This window comes from Cydia splendana, unplaced genomic scaffold (assembly GCF_910591565.1).
Source record: "Cydia splendana unplaced genomic scaffold, ilCydSple1.2 scaffold_50_ctg1, whole genome shotgun sequence".
Classification (NCBI taxonomy): domain Eukaryota; kingdom Metazoa; phylum Arthropoda; class Insecta; order Lepidoptera; family Tortricidae; genus Cydia; species Cydia splendana.
The window spans coordinates 532,883-551,307 of NW_026946893.1; the positions used below are offsets into that span (position 1 = coordinate 532,883).

The 18,425-nt window shown below is 36.8% G+C and overlaps 2 protein-coding genes across 2 annotated transcripts; both read left to right on the forward strand.

Moving 5' to 3' along the window:
* Positions 1–923: 923 nt before the first annotated feature.
* On the forward strand, positions 924–1,767 carry LOC134805726 (uncharacterized). The gene is made up of 2 exons (XM_063778972.1): positions 924–1,473; positions 1,535–1,767. The coding sequence occupies exons 1-2, from the start codon at positions 924–926 to the stop codon at positions 1,765–1,767; spliced, it is 783 nt and encodes a 260-aa protein (XP_063635042.1).
* Positions 1,768–17,197: 15,430 nt separating this feature from the next.
* On the forward strand, positions 17,198–17,665 carry LOC134805727 (uncharacterized). The gene has a single exon (XM_063778973.1). It carries the CDS (start codon positions 17,198–17,200, stop codon positions 17,663–17,665), a length of 468 nt encoding a protein of 155 aa, XP_063635043.1.
* Positions 17,666–18,425: the final 760 nt, after the last annotated feature.

Sequence of the window (18,425 nt, forward strand, 5' to 3'; positions counted from 1 at the left end):
TTGGTGCACTGGCTTCCCATAATTTTCACGGATTTGTGCTCGCTTGTGCAGTGGAGCTGGCTGGCTGGCTGGCTGGCTGGCGTCTAAGCTGGGCGGCGTCTAAGCTGGGGCTGCCTCGAGCAGCCCGACTGGCAGGGTCGCCATGAAGTGTTCGGCGTTCAGGGGTTATAATGATAACACAAGAGTCGAGTAAATACTGAATATATTGGTAGAAAGCGCTGGCCTTATATACTAAGGTTTTAACAGGTTTAATCGAGTGGAAGTTATGGCAATGGTCGTTAACCATTGTATAGCAAATTACAGTAAGTCAAGGTTTATGGCGTCGTTAACTTAATGTTCTGTAAAGTAGTAAAATACATATATGGGAGATAAGTATCCAGTATCAGCTGTATCAGCTGGTAGCAGCTGTGTATGATCTGACTACACTACACTTCCCATGTGGACGGGAATAATGAGGGAACATTTTGGCAGAGGTTCGACTATAGCGGCATCGTCCACGGTGGAAAGTGAGTTCAACCATTTAAAAAATCGCGTAATGTGCAACAAATTACCGATGCGCGTAGATAGGTTTGTTCTCGAACACATAGAATACTTAGAAGGTAGAGTGATCGAAGCATCGAATGAGACCGACTTGTCTTCAACAAGCAGCTGCGAACCTCGCCAACCCCGCCCACTTGAACAGTGTCCGGCAATACCGTGTCCCGGGCATAACATCGAAACTTCCAATGCGACGGGCTTGACTTCAAATATCAGCAGCGATCTCCCGTCAGTTGAACTGTGTCCGACACCACTATGCCCGGGCGGTGACCTTTTCCATACCCCTGTAGTGTATAACCTCACCTCACCTGTGGTGTACCTCATAATTTTGTAGTCAGTTTGATGCATTGTATGCAGAAATTTTAGGATTGTGTAGTGAAGCTAATATGTCCGAGATGGAGAAGTTTAATTTAAAAACGGCTTTGAGTTTATTACCAGTAATGAAAGATGATATTAATGAAATTCAGAATTTAATTGACGGTATTGAATATTATCAATCGCTTCTCGATAACGATTCAAAAATGAAACTGGTAACCTTCGTCTTAAAGAGTAGGCTTTCTCAGTCAGCTAAACTAAAGCTGCTACCAGAATATACTACCGTTGACGCTTTAATCACGGATATGAAAAATGAACTTTTACCAAAAAAGTCAGTGCCATGTTTACAAAAACAACTTTTAAGTATAAAACAAAACGAAATGTCTATCGATGACTACGGTAAACAATTAGCAGAAATGTTTGTCGATCTTACTTTGTCCCAGGCGGGGGATAATGCCGATAATTATAAGGTATTGCGACCCTTAAATGAACGCCAGGCTATTCAGAGCTTCGCTGATGGGCTGCGAAATCGCAGACTCAGCACTATAATCGCTGCAAGGAATTTTACCACCCTAAAAGATGCAGTTCAAGCTGCCATCGATTACGACCGCTCCACTCCAAGTACGTCTGAAGGGATTTTGACAATGGCACGTAATCATAATTATAATTCGAGATATTTCAGAGGCCCATCATCCTCATACTCTAGGGGACACCGTGGCAGGTCGTACTCAACACGCGGCCATCAAACGGCAAGGTACGGGTTCAGTAGCCGACAGCGAGGTACGGGACGTGGCTTCCAACCTGCGGCTGCCCGAGGAGCAACGAGGCCTTACCAGCAGAATAGAGGTAGGTCCCAATTCTATTCCAACAGAGCTAGGAACAACGGGATACGCAGTCAACAGCAAGTACATGTAATGACGGATAGTAACGAGAATCAGTTTTTTCGTGACTGAAGAATATATTTTAATTAACAGCAATAAGAAACATAGTTATGTAGAGTTATCTTTTGGTAACGGAATTTCGACTCAATATTTAATTGACACGGGTTCTACCATATGTGCTATAAAATATAAGTACATACATAATCAGAATATTCCAATCCATAACGATAATGTAGTAGTCAGCGGATTAGGCGGCAAAGTCCAACCTATCGGATATGTTTACTTAGACCTTAATTATGGAGATCAGAGCCTTAATCAAAAGTTTTATGTTTTCAATTCTTTGCCATGTACGGCTGGCGGCATCTTAGGACATGACTTTTTCAGAAAGTACACGTCAACTATAGACTACTATGATAGCACTTTGACTTTAAGGAATGGTATAGATTGTAAAATAATATTACCGCTATTTATAGAGGATAGCAACCGTTTGACGGTACCGGCTAGGTCGGAATCTATACGTTACATAAAGACGAATATGGAAGAGGAATGTGTGGTGTGCGCGAATGAGATTCAACCCGGATTGTTTATGGCTAGTGCATTAGTGAAACCTAACAATGGAAAGATACCTATTCGTTTGCTTAATACGACTGAAAATGATTTGATAATTGACAAATTAAACCCGACTATTCACAAAGCAAGTGATTATGATGTATGTATGTTTGGCGAAACGCAGAAAAATGCGGAACGGGTTAAAAATATGTTTTCTTATTTAAAGATTAATCACTTAAATAGAGAGGAACAAATTTCTATTGAGAAATTGTGTGCTAAATACTGCGATATTTTTTATTTGCCAGGGGACAAATTAACGACAACGAACATTTATAAGCATAAAATTACTTTAAAACAGGATGTACATCCAGTGTACTCTAAACTCTAAACCGTATAGGCTGCCATATTCCCAACAAGGTGAAGTACAAAGACAGTTAGATAGTATGTTAGAACAAGGTATTATAGAGCCGTGTAGAAGCGAGTGGTCAAGCCCAATATTACTAGTGCCTAAAAAATCGGATAGCAGTGGAAACAAGAAATGGCGATTGGTAGTGGATTACCGAAAACTAAATAATTGTATTACAGACGATAAATTCCCGCTTCCCAACATTACAGAGATTTTAGATTCGTTATCCGGTAGTATTTATTTTACTCATTTAGACTTAAATCAGGGTTATTACAACGTCGAGTTAGAGCCAGACAGTAGAAAATATACAGCTTTCTGTGGGGGTAGATGGCAAATGACCCGCATGCCCCAAGGGTGTAAAACTAGTCCGAATTCATTTTCCAGGATGATGACCATGGCAATGGCTGGATTAACTTATCAAAAATGTTTTGTTTACCTAGATGATCTCATAATTTTCGGCCGTAATTTAAATGAACACAACAAAAATTTACAGGACGTTTTTGAAAGACTTAGAAGCGTAAATTTAAAATTGAATCCGGAAAAATGTGATTTTTTGCGAAAAGATATACTTTATTTAGGACATGTCGTATCAGGTAATGGAGTGTTGCCAGATCCATCTAAAATTGAAATTATGAAGAATTATCCAGTTCCTAAAAGCACAGACGAGGTGAAACGTTTTGTAGCTTTCGCAAATTATTACCGAAAATTCATCCCAAATTTTGCCGAAAAAGCTTATTACTTGAATTTGTTATGTAGGAAAAATATTAAGTTTCAATGGGATGACAACTGTCAAAAAGCATTCGAATGTCTCAAAGACTGCATGGTATCACCACCAGTGTTACAATATCCTGATTTTTCAGAGGAAAATGAATTTATCGTACAAACAGATGCTTCCAAATTTTCAATAGGTGCAATTCTATCAAATGCAAATGGATTACCCATAGCTTACGCAAGTAGGAGCTTAAATAAAGCAGAAGTTCAATACCCAACAGTGGAAAAGGAATTGCTCGCCGTGGTTTGGGCAGTTAAACATTTTAGGCCATATCTGTACGGGCGTAAATTTAAAATATGTACCGATCATAAGCCTCTCGTGTACTTATTCAATATGAAAGATCCCTCGAGTAGATTATTAAAATTTAGAATGGCATTAGAAGAGTACGATTACGTGGTTGAATATGTGAAAGGCAAGGACAACGTGGCTGCAGACGCATTGTCCCGGATACGCATTACGTCAGAGGAATTGAAAGAAATGAATGAACATGTAATTAACGTGATGACTAGAGCGCAGAAAAGAAGGATGGATGCGGTATCCCCGGTTGATATGGTTTCTACTGACGACAGGTCTGATCAACCAAGAGTTGTAGCAACACATAGCAAACCGAAGGATTCTGTAGAGTTGAGATTTCTGGATATAAGAAGTATAGATAGGTTAAAAAGAGAAAAAAGAATTAATCTCGAGAGTAAAACATTATGTTATAGCCAGGAAAGAAAAACAATATATATTAAACAAGTATCTCAATCACAACTGACGCGAGCCGCTTTTGTGAGAGAACTTAGTGAGTTGTGTAAGAAAATAAAAGTTGAAGACATATACTTCATTAAAAATAAAAATAATAATATATTTGTCGACAAATTAGTTAGCGAAATACAAAATATGGTGAATTGGTCCGGACCACAACTACATATATTAAATGAAGTAAAGCGAATTTATGACAAAGACGATAAAAGAGTCATACTTAATGATTTTCACCTTTTACCCACGAGTGGCCACGCGGGTATAAGGAGAATGTATAACAATTTGAAAAAATACTATTACTGGCCTGGCCTTGAAAACGATATTAAAGAATTCGTAAGTAAGTGTGAAAAGTGCCAGCGCCAAAAATATACGGTTCAGATAAAAGAACCTATGGTCGTGACGTCAACAGCGCACTCTGCGTTTGAAAAAATATTCTTAGATATAGTGGGCCCTCTAGATAAGGATAATTATAATCATTCATATATTCTAACTTTACAATGCGAACTATCTAAATACGTTTGTGCATATCCCCTTGTTTCTAAAACTTCAGCAGAGGTTGCCAGATGTTTTGTAAACAATTTCATACTTCAACATGGCATACCAAACACCATAGCAACTGACAGAGGCACAGAATTTATCTCCACAACTATGAAAGAGGTATGTAAAATTTTAAATATCAATCAAATTAACTCTACCGCTTATCATCACCAATCTATTGGATCTCTCGAAAATTCACATAAACATTTAGGTGCATTTCTACGCATACAGACCGACAATCACCCCGAGGCTTGGAGTGAATGGCTTCCCTTTTGGAGTTTCGCTTATAATACGTCAGTGCACTCGGAAACGCAGTTCACCCCTTTCGAATTAGTCTACGGCAAGCAGTGTAATTTACCAAATAACTTAGTCACATCTATAGACACGCTTTATAACTATGATGATTACCCAAAACAACTAAAGTATCGTTTACAAGTTACACAGAGAGAGGCACGTGACAACTTATATTCTAGTAAATTACAGCGTAAATTCAGGTACGACTCCTATATAAATCCAGTTACATATAAACCCAACGATCAAATTTTAATAAAAAACGAGACTGGTAATAAACTCCAAAGCTTATATTCAGGACCATATATTGTAGTAAAAGATATTCCACCCAATGTAAAAATAATTAAAAATGGTAAATATGATGTAATTCACAAAAACAGAACTAAGCCTTTTATACCATAAAACAATGTTAGCATACTGTCTATTTTTCTTTTACTGTGGTTGATGCATAAATGTATTTGTAATTCGATCAGCATTGTCTGTATTATTGTAAACAAGAGTTGAAACTCTTAATATACTAATTAGTTCTAAGTAATGATAAGATCAGATAATTTCATTGTTTAAAACGTGCTCATTTGAACAAAAAAAAAAATACTTGTACTTATTTTTTTTTCTTTCCCTCCGTGGGAGATGTAGTGTATAGAACTATAGATGCTTATGTACGTGTATTTCAATGCTATATAATCGATGATCTTTATGAATAAAATGTAGTCTTATTTAGAATCTGGTTGTATCAATACACCTCCCGACTTCCATCCTCATACCCCTGCGAAACACGATACTTCCCAAGATCAAATATCCGATTCTTTATTAGAAATAGCAGGGATGATTGCGAAAACGATTTCCACCGATGCTCCTAACTCAGTCATGCGTGACACTGACACGCCTCAAAAGCGAAAATTATGGAATGAAAATGAAGACTGGCGTGGCCTAGCAAATGCCGAATTAAAAAAAAAAGGCGAAAGCCAACATACTTGGACCCGTGCCCAGAATGGCAAATTATCAAAGATGTGCCGCATAGTAAATTGCCCATTTTTCACAATGGGAATTTCTGCGCTCCCGTGAAAATCGATTCTACGAAAATAAACGTCAGGAATACTTGCGCGTTTGATGCACTCACGCAAGTCGTGATGAGCGGAATAGCGTGCAATAAATTGTACAAAACAAAGGTTCTTGATTCCGAGACTAGCATTATTCAGCTAGCTCACAAGGTGCTTGAGGAGAAAAAAGTAACTCAAAGACATTACGCCGAGAGAGCAAGTATTCTTTTGAATACACCCCTATTCGGGAACGAAAATACATCTAGGAAAGGCACAGAACCTCGCCAAAGGCTGGATGCCGAATGTAACGCGGCTCATTTGGCAGAATTCCTGTTTTATGAAGTGCCCAGTTATACAAAAACGGTGAATTGCGTATGCGGGCAAAAGTTCAGCAGGACCGGTGCACTTTTAAATATAAACGTGAACGTTTTACTATGCGACGGATTCGCTCAAATGCAACAGGCCGTGAACGAGGGAATAACGCAGATTTCTACCTGCCGGCATTGCCAGAACCTAAACAACGACATCCTGGACTATGGGCCACATCTTATTATAGACACAAGCGTCTTAACAGATGACAATTATGAAACCAGAAATTCCAATATAACACATGATCTCGACTATGTGGCCTCAAACATTAAAATACAAAAAAAAATATATACATTGACAGGAATCGTAGACTATACGCCCGGTCATTATTCGGCGTATATCAAATCAGGCCTTTATTGGCACGAATACAATGACATTGGACCCGTCAGAAAAACGGTGTCCGGAAAAACTGCAATAACACCGCACGTCATAGTATATACAATATGCCAAATAGAATAAAAAGAAAGGAGCTGACTCTCCAGAATTGCTGATTTGCTGGGTGTCAGACCTGCATTTTTTTGACTATTTTTTCGAATAATATCCATCAGAACTTGTTTATTCTCATTCTAGCAGATAAAACTGTGTGTATTCAAATGCACTAGCGTGCTGGCTAACTAAGAACTTAAACATTTCTCGAATTTCAGACTATTTCAAACATAATCCTCCAAAACTCTGCCAAATTTCGTTCTAGAATATAGAACTGTGTGTATTCTAGTACACTAAGGCGCTGGCTGTCCGGAACTGCTGAGATGCTGGGTATCAGACCTGCATTTGTTGGGATGCTAAGCTCCAAACTTAGCTATTTCTCGATTTCGAGACTTCGATACTATTTTCGGACATAGTCTATGAAAACTCTGTCATATTTCCTTCTATAAGATAAAACTGTGGTTATTCTAGTGCACTAGGGAGCTGCCTATCCAGAACTGCTGAGATGCTGGGTATCAGACCTGCATTTGTTGGGATGCTAAGCTCCAAACTTAGCTATTTCTCGATTTCGAGACTTCGATACTATTTTCGGACATAGTCTATGAAAACTCTGTCAAATTTCCTTCTACAAGATAAAACTGTGGTTATTTTAGTGCACTAGAAAACTGCCTATCCAGAATTGCTGAGATGCTGGGTATCAGACCTGCATTGGCTGGGATGCTACGCTCAGAACTTAGCATTTACTCGATTTCGAGACTATTTTCGGAGAGAGTCTATCAAAACTCTGACAAATTTCCTTCTAGAAGATTGAACTGTGATTATTCTAGTGCTCTAGGAAGCCGGCTATCTAGAAATGCTGAGATGCTGGGTGTCTAGCTCGCATTGGCTGGGATGCCAAGCTCAGAACTTAGCTATTTCTCGATTTAGAGACTATTTCAAACATAATTCTCCAAAACTCTGCCAAATTTCCTTCTAGAAGATAGAACTGTGGTTATTTTAGTGCAATAGGGAACTGCCTATACAGAACTGCTGAGATGCTGGGTACCAGACCTACATTGGCTGGGATGCTAAGCTCAGAACTTAACATTTCAAACATAATCCTCCAAAACTCTGCCAAATTTTCTTCTAGAAGATAGAACTGTGGTTATTCTAGTGCTCTAGGAAGCTGGATATCCAGAAATGCTGAGATGCTTGGTGTTCGACCTGCATTGGCTGGGATGCCAAGCTCAGAACTTAGCTAATTCTCGATGTAGAGACTATTTTCGGACATAGTCTATACAAACTCTGTCAAATTTCCTTCTAGAAGATAGAACTGTGGTTATTCTAGTGCTCTAGGAAGCTGGCTATCCAGAAATGCTGAGATGCTTGGTGTTCGAACTGCATTGGCTGGGATGCCAAGCTCAGAACTTAGCTAATTCTCGATGTAGAGACTATTTTCGGACATAGTCTATACAAACTCTGTCAAATTTCCTTCTAGAAGATAGAACTGTGGTTATTCTAGTGCTCTAGAGAGCTGGCTATCCAGAACTGCTGAGATGCTGGGTATCAGACCTGCATTAACTGGGATGCTAAGCTCACAACTTAGCATTTAGTCGATTTCGAGACTTCGATACTATGTCCGGACATAGTCTATCAAAACTCTGTCAAATTTCCTTCTAAAAGATATAACTGTGGTTATTATAGTGCTCTACGGAGCTGGCTATCCAGAACTGCTGAGATGCTGGGTGTCTGACTTGCATTGGCTTGGATGCCAAGCTCAGAACTTAGCAATTCCTCAATTTCGATACTATTTCGGAGTTTTGAAAGACTATCTTTCATAACTTTGCCAAATTTCGTTCTAGAAGACAGAACTGCATGTATTCTAATCCGCTAGGGTGCTTTCTATCCAGAACTGCTGAGATGCTAGGTATCTAGCCCGCATTGGCTGGGATGCTAAGCTCCGAACTTAGCAATTCCTGGATTTTGATACTTTTTTGGAGTTTTGAAAGACTATCTTTCAAAACTTTGCCAAATTTCGTTCTAGAAGATAGAACTGCATGTATTCTAATGCATTAGGGTGCTTGCTATCCAGAACTGCTGAGATGCTAGGTATCTAGCCCGCATTGGCTGGGATGCTAAGCTCCGAACTTAGCTATTTCTCGATTTCGAGACTATTTCAAACATAATCCTCAAAAACTCTGCCAAATTTCCTTCTAGAAGATAGCACTGTGGTTATTCTAGTGCTCTAGAGAGCTGGCTATCCAGAACTGCTGAGATGCTGGGTATCAGACCTGCATTGGCTGGGATGCTACGCTCAGAACTTAGCATTTACTCGATTTCGAGACTATTTTCGGAGATAGTCTATCAAAACTGTGAACCATTTCGTAAAAATGTAAGTGTGATCATAGTCTAATAAAACATGGTCTTCCATTCCCAGAGTGACACGGGGCTACGTCACAACAACATGGCCGCTATATATAGCGCTATCGCATATTATCATATAGCGCTGTCGCATGATGACGTAAGCCCGTGTCAGTTAGGTGACCTAGAAAAGACGGGAATGGAGTACCAGGCGGAGTATATTATTATACCATGAGTGTGATCTTTGTTTTTATACTAAGTATCTCACACGTGCGTGACATCGCCGACAAAATGCAGGAGAGTAGGCTGCGATGGTATGGCCACGTTAGAAGGAGACCACCAGACTACGTCGGAAATTTAGCACTACGACTTTCCATCCCCGGTAAAAGAGGCAGAGGCATGGTCTAATAAAACATGGTCTTCCATTCCCAGAGTGACACGGGCCTACGTCACAATAACATTGCCACTTTATTTCAACATAACATGTTACATGGGTACATTATACCTATGGTTAATAAGTTAAAATATTTCTTTATAATTTTATAATTTTCATTTATATGTATTTTAGCTTAAATTTTACAATAACACGTCATTTTTAATTACTCGTTAGCAATATCTTCCGATTCACGAAAGAAATTTCAGACTTTCGGGTAATTCTGTTTATACTACTGGCAACACAGGATAACGCTGTGCACATTTGACAATTCGGATCTAGATAACTTCATGCCCTGACCGTCATCCTTGTCGAACGCGTGTTAATTGTTATTTCCTTCTCGCTCAGTGTCAGCAGTCGCAGTGTTTTCCAAACTTTTCACGCCGTAAGCTTGGTAATTAATGTGTAACTGTGAATTAGTTTTTCAAACGTTTGTCTGGTATAGATAAATAAAGTTTAATTTAATACATTAGATTTGTTTTATTTTACTATGTTTCTACATGAATAACTTAAAATTAATGCCGTTAAAATAATTTTCACCGTTGGTTAAAATTCTCCCACATTTCAAAGTTTGAGAACCTGTAAACAGCATGATGACGTAGGCGCGTGTCAGTTAGGTCATACGCGAATCTCGGAATGGAGTACCAGGCGGAGTATATTATTATACCATGGGCAGAGGTAAACCGAAAACAAGATGGAAGGACGTAGTGCTAAAAGATATGAGTGAGTGCAAAGTGTCCGAAAACGAAGTCGAGGATAGGGCGAAGTGGAAGCAAATAACACGGAAAGCTGACCCCATCACCATGTGGGATATATAGCCCGGAAGAGAGAGAGAGAGAGATTTAATAAATGCATATTTAAATACAGAGAAACACATATATCTTACATTTTACTTCCTTCCGACATCCGATATCGGATCGGACTATATAAGACGAAAAGATCCCATATAAATAAAAGTAAGCCAAATTCTGAAACTGGTATCTCGAAAACTGCCTAACCGATTTTGATACGGTTTTCGTCATATATTAAGAAATATATCTGAATTTAATAAAAAACCGGGCAAGTGCGAGTCGGACTCGCACACAAAGGGTTCTGCACAATTATCTATAAAAACGGTTACCCATCCAAGTACTGACCCCGCCCGACGTTGCTTGACTTCGGTCAAAAATCACGTTTGTTGTATGGGAGCCCCACTTAAATCTTTATTTTATTTTGTTTTTAGTATTTGTTGTTATAGCGGCAACAGAAGTACATCATCTGTGAAAATTTCAACTGTCTAGCTATCACGGTTCGTAAGATACAGCCTGGTGACAGACGGACGGACGGAGGGACGGACGGACGGACGGACGGACGGACGGACGGACAGACGGACGGACGGACGGACGGACGGACGGAGGGACGGACGGACGGACGGACGGACAGACAGCGGAGTCTTAGTAATAGGGTCCCGTTTTACCCTTTGGGTACGGAACCCTAAAAATACTTATTTTCAGACATTCTTCAAACTCGAGGACATTATTTGCCATGAATAAAAGGCAAAAGAGAAAAAATAGATTTTTAATGATTTCACACTAATAGTGTTCGAAGAGATTTTGTTTTTATTTTTTTTTACGTTAAAAAAAGTGATTTTGTTTCAAATGATAAGACATTTTTCGATATTTTTTGATCCCTGAAACTTGTGGATTTTTTTCTTTTTCCTAATAGACCTCGCCTTCTAAGGGGTGAATTTTTGGGTACTTCGAAATAAATCGCCTACTTTGGTGTCTACTATCACCATGCAAAGCGGCTTGCTTCCATTTTAAAGTGCAGCTTACGTTTATCATAATACGTTTGCCTATAATGAGAGTCGAACTCATTGTATATAATTGATATATAGGTGGCGCTAGCGTCACGAACAACATCGGCTCCGTAAACATATGTATTTTAAAAATGTTTAAAGTTATATTAGAGTGCATAGTAACCATTATTCACTTCATAATCTAAAGTATACGAGGGAGTGTTATCTTTAAATTAGACCAAGAATTAAACAAACTGTGAATAACAATAAAAACAGGACGTGTTATTGTGATTAATCAGTGAAGTGCAAAAAACTTAAACAAAAACTAGTTTGCTAGTAAAGACAATTTAATAAACAGTGGTGTAACATAATTTGCAAAACTAAAAAAAGAAACATAAGTGCTTATTTTGAAGAAAAACTTGATATAATATCTGTTAACATTCGAATTCCATCCGTTTTACTAGCGACATCTATTGTTGAATAGTAGAACAACTCATCGACTGATCTGCTTTATCCACAGAGTAATACTATTAGTTTCGCTACCCGACGATAGAGGGCGTTATATTCAAAAATGGAACAAACGTGTTCAGGATGTTTGGAAATAATCCCAAACAGACAGTATCTTACTTGTATGCTGTGCAGTAGCAAATACGACTTAAAATGCGCTGGTATGTCTTTTGAAAAATTTAAAAGTTTCTACAGCACACCGGATTCTGAAAATAAGAAAGCCTGGAAATGTCCATCCTGCCGCTGTCAAGAACCAAAAGGTGACAACTCAAACACACCAGTCCGTTTGCGAGACAACAACGAAACGTGCTATCGTGAAACTTATCCTGAGACAAGTAACGTCACCCTAAGAAAAAAGTCCCAACAAGCACTGAACATAACACCATGCTTCGACGAGTCGAGTATTTTAGGAGACACCCTGCACGCAGACACTAACTCGACAACAAGCCAACAAGGTCCATCCATACCATCAAATATAGCCGATACAATAACTTTAGAAAAATTCGATAAACTTCTAGACAAAAAACTAGAAACCAATAGGCAGTCATTAATCTCTGAGCTTAAAATAACACTGCTCTCTGAAATAAATCAAGCAATGACAGAATTGAGAAACGAAATAGCGCAAAAACACAATACAATAAAATCAGAACAAGACAACCACAAACAAGCTATTAGTAAAATAAACAACACTATTATTTCCATAGAAAAAGAACACAAAAAAAATAAAGACTGAAATTGAAGAGATAAATAAAATAACGTCCCTTTTCGGCCAAGCATCTTCAAGTAACAAGGCCATCCATGTAAATTGCACCCACTGCTCAGAATATAAAAACGAAATCAGTCAAAAAAAACTTGTGTTATATGGACTTCACGAAAATCACTGGGAAAATTAGTCTGAACTTTACGACCGTATTTTATACGTTTTCCAGGATATTCTAAATGTAAATTTAGTTGAATATATTGAAACCTGCACGAGGATTGGTAGAAAAGGACAAAGAAGACCTATAGTGATAGAGCTCTTAAGTAAAAAGGTCACGAAATACCTGCTGCCTAGAGCCTTTTTTTCGTAAATACGAGGGCCGCCTTTTAAGGTGAAGGGGTGGGCAAAACCGTAAAAAAGAGGTGTCTTTGTCGAAATAGTTTGGTCATATTATGGCATATGGAGGTCTGGAAAGTGATTATTCCTGTCGAAAATACACTCAAGTATTGGATATTGTAATAGTTATGTGTCTGTCTGTTATAATGAAGTCTAGAAAGTACATTTCATAACTAGTTTTAATAAATACTTATATGCATTTTATTCCATCCGGACAGAATTTTACGACAGCATTTTTTTTTAACTTACTTCCAAATAAAGTCTATTTCAATAGAACTTGCTAACTATGTAAACAAACAACGTAACTTTGTTTTATCACTGTTTCTCTTTGAATTTTTACACCACCTCATCAAATACCATTGAAACCATACACATATACACTATTGAAACGGTCCGTTCCGTAAAATACATAAATATATAACTGTATCTTGGATATTCAATTAAAAGTTTAAAATGGGTTCATAAGTTAGGTTATGAGGACCTGATGGAATGACGGTTTTGTTTCTTTTAAATTCTACAATTGCCTATGATGGGTAGTGTTGTGACTAAAGTTTGTGATATAAACCCGCTACACACTACCCAACCCATGATCTGTACCTACCGCCGCGGTTATAAAATACATCAATACATCATTCTTAAGTACTAATTTGTCTTCTGATCGTGATTAAACAAATTAAAAATATGTAACTACATGTTTTTTACTTTTGGTATTTTATTATTCGAGATGGTTTGACATTAGTAAAATAGTAACTGGTAGTAAGTAGGAGTCTTGCCCATCACTAGTAAATTCATCATTCAGAGACAATTTCAATATGGCGGTTTGTTTACATAGTTAGCAAGTTCTATTGAAATAGACTTTAGTTGTAATATGGGTTGTAGACCCAAAACCACCTAGTGCCTACGAAGTCGTCGCACTTATTCGTCGGACTACGATTGCTCTGTCATATTGCGCAGGCGCTTTTGTAGCGTAAAGATAAAATTATTACACGAATCTATACCATGACATAGAATAGAGTATACTCTTTTAAAGAAAAATCTAATATAATGCTTAAATTATTCTAAAAAAAAAATATCTAAATTAATTTAGTAAATTACATGGATTTCACCATACTTTGAAAAAAAAATATCTAAATTAATTTAGTAAATTACATGGATTTCACCATACTTTGATTTTAAAAAGTTTTAGATTCTAGATAAAGCATTTTGTAGCAAAGAAAGAAAGCAACGTTGCAAGTTCGTGCATTGTTCGAAATCGCCACGAGCGCTTTGCACTGTTGCCAGACTGGTTCGTTGTTTGTTGTTTTGTTTGGATATTGAGAAAACTTGTCAATCTTGCTTGACATTGTGTTGTCTATCGTAGTGATGTGCCGTTACCGGTAAAATACCCAAGGTGGTAAAATACCCAGTAATGTTACCGGTAAGATTACCCAGAATCAGTAATTTACGGTAATATTCAAATTAAGTAAATGTCAACATAAGTTGTTTTACATTAAATCATTACTTGTCAACAAATGCATCATACGAAGTGCAAAAAATCAACATAGGTTTACTTTTCTAGTAAATTCCCAAAACTACTGGTAATTTTCCCAATGTTACTCGGTATTTTACCAATATTACTAGGAAGTATTCCCCTTGTCTGGGCAAGTGGGCATAGTCAAAACCAGTTTCAGTCAAAACCACTCAATGAATAATACTAGAATTTTAGTAAAACTAAAACGAAAATGTAAAAATCACATTGATTTAATAATAATCATCACATTTTTATGAGTAGGTAAGGTGTAGTACAATGCCATTGTTTTTATACGTTAAGTGGTAATTTTTTATAGCTTAATTGATATAATTATATTCTTATTTTGAGCGTGTATATTTGTTTTTTTTTATATATTTATTTTATTTATTTTGTTTGTTCTGTTTGTTCTGTTTGTTCTGTTTGTTCTGTTTGTTCTGTTTGTTCTGTTTGTTCTGTTTGTTCTGTTTGTTCTGTTTGTTCTGTTTGTTCTGTTTGTTCTGTTTGTTCTGTTTGTTCTGTCTGTTCTGTCTGTTCTGTTTGTTCTGTTTGTTCTGTCTGTTCTGTTTGTTCTGTCTGTTCTGTTTGTTCTGTTTGTTCTGTTTGTTCTGTTTGTTCTGTTTGTTCTGTTTGTTCTGTTTGTTCTGTTTGTTCTGTTTGTTCTGTTTGTTCTGTTTGTTCTGTTTGTTCTGTTTGTTCTGTTTGGTCTGTTTGTTCTGTTTGTTCTGTTTGTTCTGTTTGTTCTGTTTGTTCTGTTTGTTCTGTTTGTTCTGTTTGTTCTGTTTGTTCTGTTTGTTCTGTTTGTTCTGTTTGTTCTGTTTGTTCTGTTTGTTCTGTTTGTTCTGTTTGTTCTGTTTGTTCTGTTTGTTCTGTCTGTTCTGTCTGTTCTGTTTGTTCTGTTTGTTCTGTCTGTTCTGTTTGTTCTGTCTGTTCTGTTTGTTCTGTTTGTTCTGTTTGTTCTGTTTGTTCTGTTTGTTCTGTTTGTTCTGTTTGTTCTGTTTGTTCTGTTTGTTCTGTTTGTTCTGTTTGTTCTGTTTGTTCTGTTTGTTCTGTTTGGTCTGTTTGTTCTGTTTGTTCTGTTTGTTCTGTTTGTTCTGTTTGTTCTGTTTGTTCTGTTTGTTCTGTTTGTTCTGTTTGTTCTGTTTGTTCTGTTTGTTCTGTTTGTTCTGTTTGTTCTGTTTGTTCTGTTTGTTCTGTTTGTTCTGTTTGTTCTGTTTGTTCTGTTTGTTCTGTTTGTTCTGTTTGTTCTGTTTGTTCTGTTTGTTCTGTTTGTTCTGTTTGTTCTGTTTGTTCTGTTTGTTCTGTTTGTTCTGTTTGTTTTGTTTGTTTTGTTTGTTTTGTTTGTTTTGTTTGTTTTGTTTGTTTTGTTTGTTTTGTTTGTTTTGTTTGTTTTGTTTGTTTTGTTTGTTTTGTTTGTTTTGTTTGTTTTGTTTGTTTTGTTTGTTTTGTTTGTTTTGTTTGTTTTGTTTGTTTTGTTTGTTTTGTTTGTTTTGTTTGTTTTGTTTGTTTTGTTTGTTTTGTTTGTTTTGTTTGTTTTGTTTGTTTTGTTTGTTTTGTTTGTTTTGTTTGTTTTGTTTGTTTTGTTTGTTTTGTTTGTTTTGTTTGTTTTGTTTGTTTTGTTTGTTTTGTTTGTTTTGTTTGTTTTGTTTGTTTTGTTTGTTTTGTTTGTTTTGTTTGTTTTGTTTGTTTTGTTTGTTTTGTTTGTTTTGTTTGTTTTGTTTGTTTTGTTTGTTTTGTTTGTTTTGTTTGTTTTGTTTGTTTTGTTTGTTTTGTTTGTTTTGTTTGTTTTGTTTGTTTTGTTTGTTTTGTTTGTTTTGTTTGTTTTGTTTGTTTTGTTTGTTTTGTTTGTTTTGTTTGTTTTGTTTGTTTTGTTTGTTTTGTTTGTTTTGTTTGTTTTGTTTGTTTTGTTTGTTTTGTTTGTTTTGTTTGTTTTGTTTGTTTTGTTTGTTTTGTTTGTTTTGTTTGTTTTGTTTGTTTTGTTTGTTTTGTTTGTTTTGTTTGTTTTGTTTGTTTTGTTTGTTTTGTTTGTTTTGTTTGTTTTGTTTGTTTTGTTTGTTTTGTTTGTTTTGTTTGTTTTGTTTGTTTTGTTTGTTTTGTTTGTTTTGTTTGTTTTGTTTGTTTTGTTTGTTTTGTTTGTTTTGTTTGTTTTGTTTGTTTTGTTTGTTTTGTTTGTTTTGTTTGTTTTGTTTGTTTTGTTTGTTTTGTTTGTTTTGTTTGTTTTGTTTGTTTTGTTTGTTTTGTTTGTTTTGTTTGTTTTGTTTGTTTTGTTTGTTTTGTTTGTTTTGTTTGTTTTGTTTGTTTTGTTTGTTTTGTTTGTTTTGTTTGTTTTGTTTGTTTTGTTTGTTTTGTTTGTTTTGTTTGTTTTGTTTGTTTTGTTTGTTTTGTTTGTTTTGTTTGTTTTGTTTGTTTTGTTTGTTTTGTTTGTTTTGTTTGTTTTGTTTGTTTTGTTTGTTTTGTTTGTTTTGTTTGTTTTATTTATTTTCTACATGTTTTAAATTAAATTAATTCAGTTATAACGTAAGCGTTCAAGTACGAGTATATTACCCGCTTTTGGGAATATTACCGGGAAGAATGGTAATTTACTGGTAATATTCCCAAATGGTAAAATACCGGTAATGGTATTTTACTCTCGGCACATCACTAATCACGGTCGAGGGCGACGACATCACGATGACCTGCCCCGTGCAGTACCAACAGTCGATAAGGGTGACTGTGAATAATGATGGAAGCAGGAAAGTGGAGGTGACACTAAATGCCACCTTCACCGTGAACATTCCCATGGCCCCAGACAGATCATGTACAGTAACGGAGACAACCGACACGTCACCGGCACCACCGCCAACACCAAGCGCGACGACGCCGCCCGATGCCCCGCAACACCCATCGCAACCACAACCACAGCCGCAATGCCCATTGCCCAATTGTAATGGCATATTGGCCAATTCCCCAGCACAGCCACGATCGCAGCCACAGTGCCCGTCGCAGCCACCAGGGACCACCGCAAGACCAGTAGCAGTCGTAGAACCGCTGCCACCAAGGTACCAGCCACTCCGGCCCCACTACATTCCGCAACGGCACGAAAGGAGCCCACCACGAGGACGAGGAAGAGGATGGCGACGGACGGTAACGCAGCTGTAACGGTTGATAGTAGATTTTTTTTTTGTTAATTATCAAAATGTAGAGGTAAATCATGTTAATATTTTTTTTCTCTTTTTCTTAAGATATCGCTGACTAAATACGGATAACATGCGTAATTCTAGTGTCACACGTAAAATGCATAAAATATAACAACTCGTTTTCATTACTTAAAAAACTATATAATTAAACTCTCAGCCGATTACATTCATTTTTGCAGTGTCGAATGTAGTCCATCGCAATAAATTTCACAATATCCGTCGCACGCGCCACCGTTCGACCGCGCGCGTCAGCTGAAATTTAACTAGGTCGCGTGACTTCGCCGCGAATTAACATTATTTATTTAATCAATGAATGAAATATGATACTCACATTTAGAAATTTTCTTAGCAACAAATATTTTATTACAATTAACTTATCGATGAAAAGTTATGTTCTATGAAATTATTGGATTAGCTACCCAGTGATTAAATATGAAATAACTAAATAAATACGTAATTTCATTAAGCTTGGAAACAATAATTAAAATAACTATTTCACCAAAAATACACTTAGGAACGGTATAGCACTTAATAATCGTTGAATACAGATAGGTTAGCGTTGCGTAACTAGTCCTTTTTGTTAGATAAAATCAACAATTTGGAGACGAGGTCTTAAATAGTTTCTGCAAACGTGGAGGCACATCAAAGTTATATGACCTCATACAGCTAGAGCACAAGTCCTTCATACTTGATCATGGTGAGAACAACCGTATTCCTCCGTG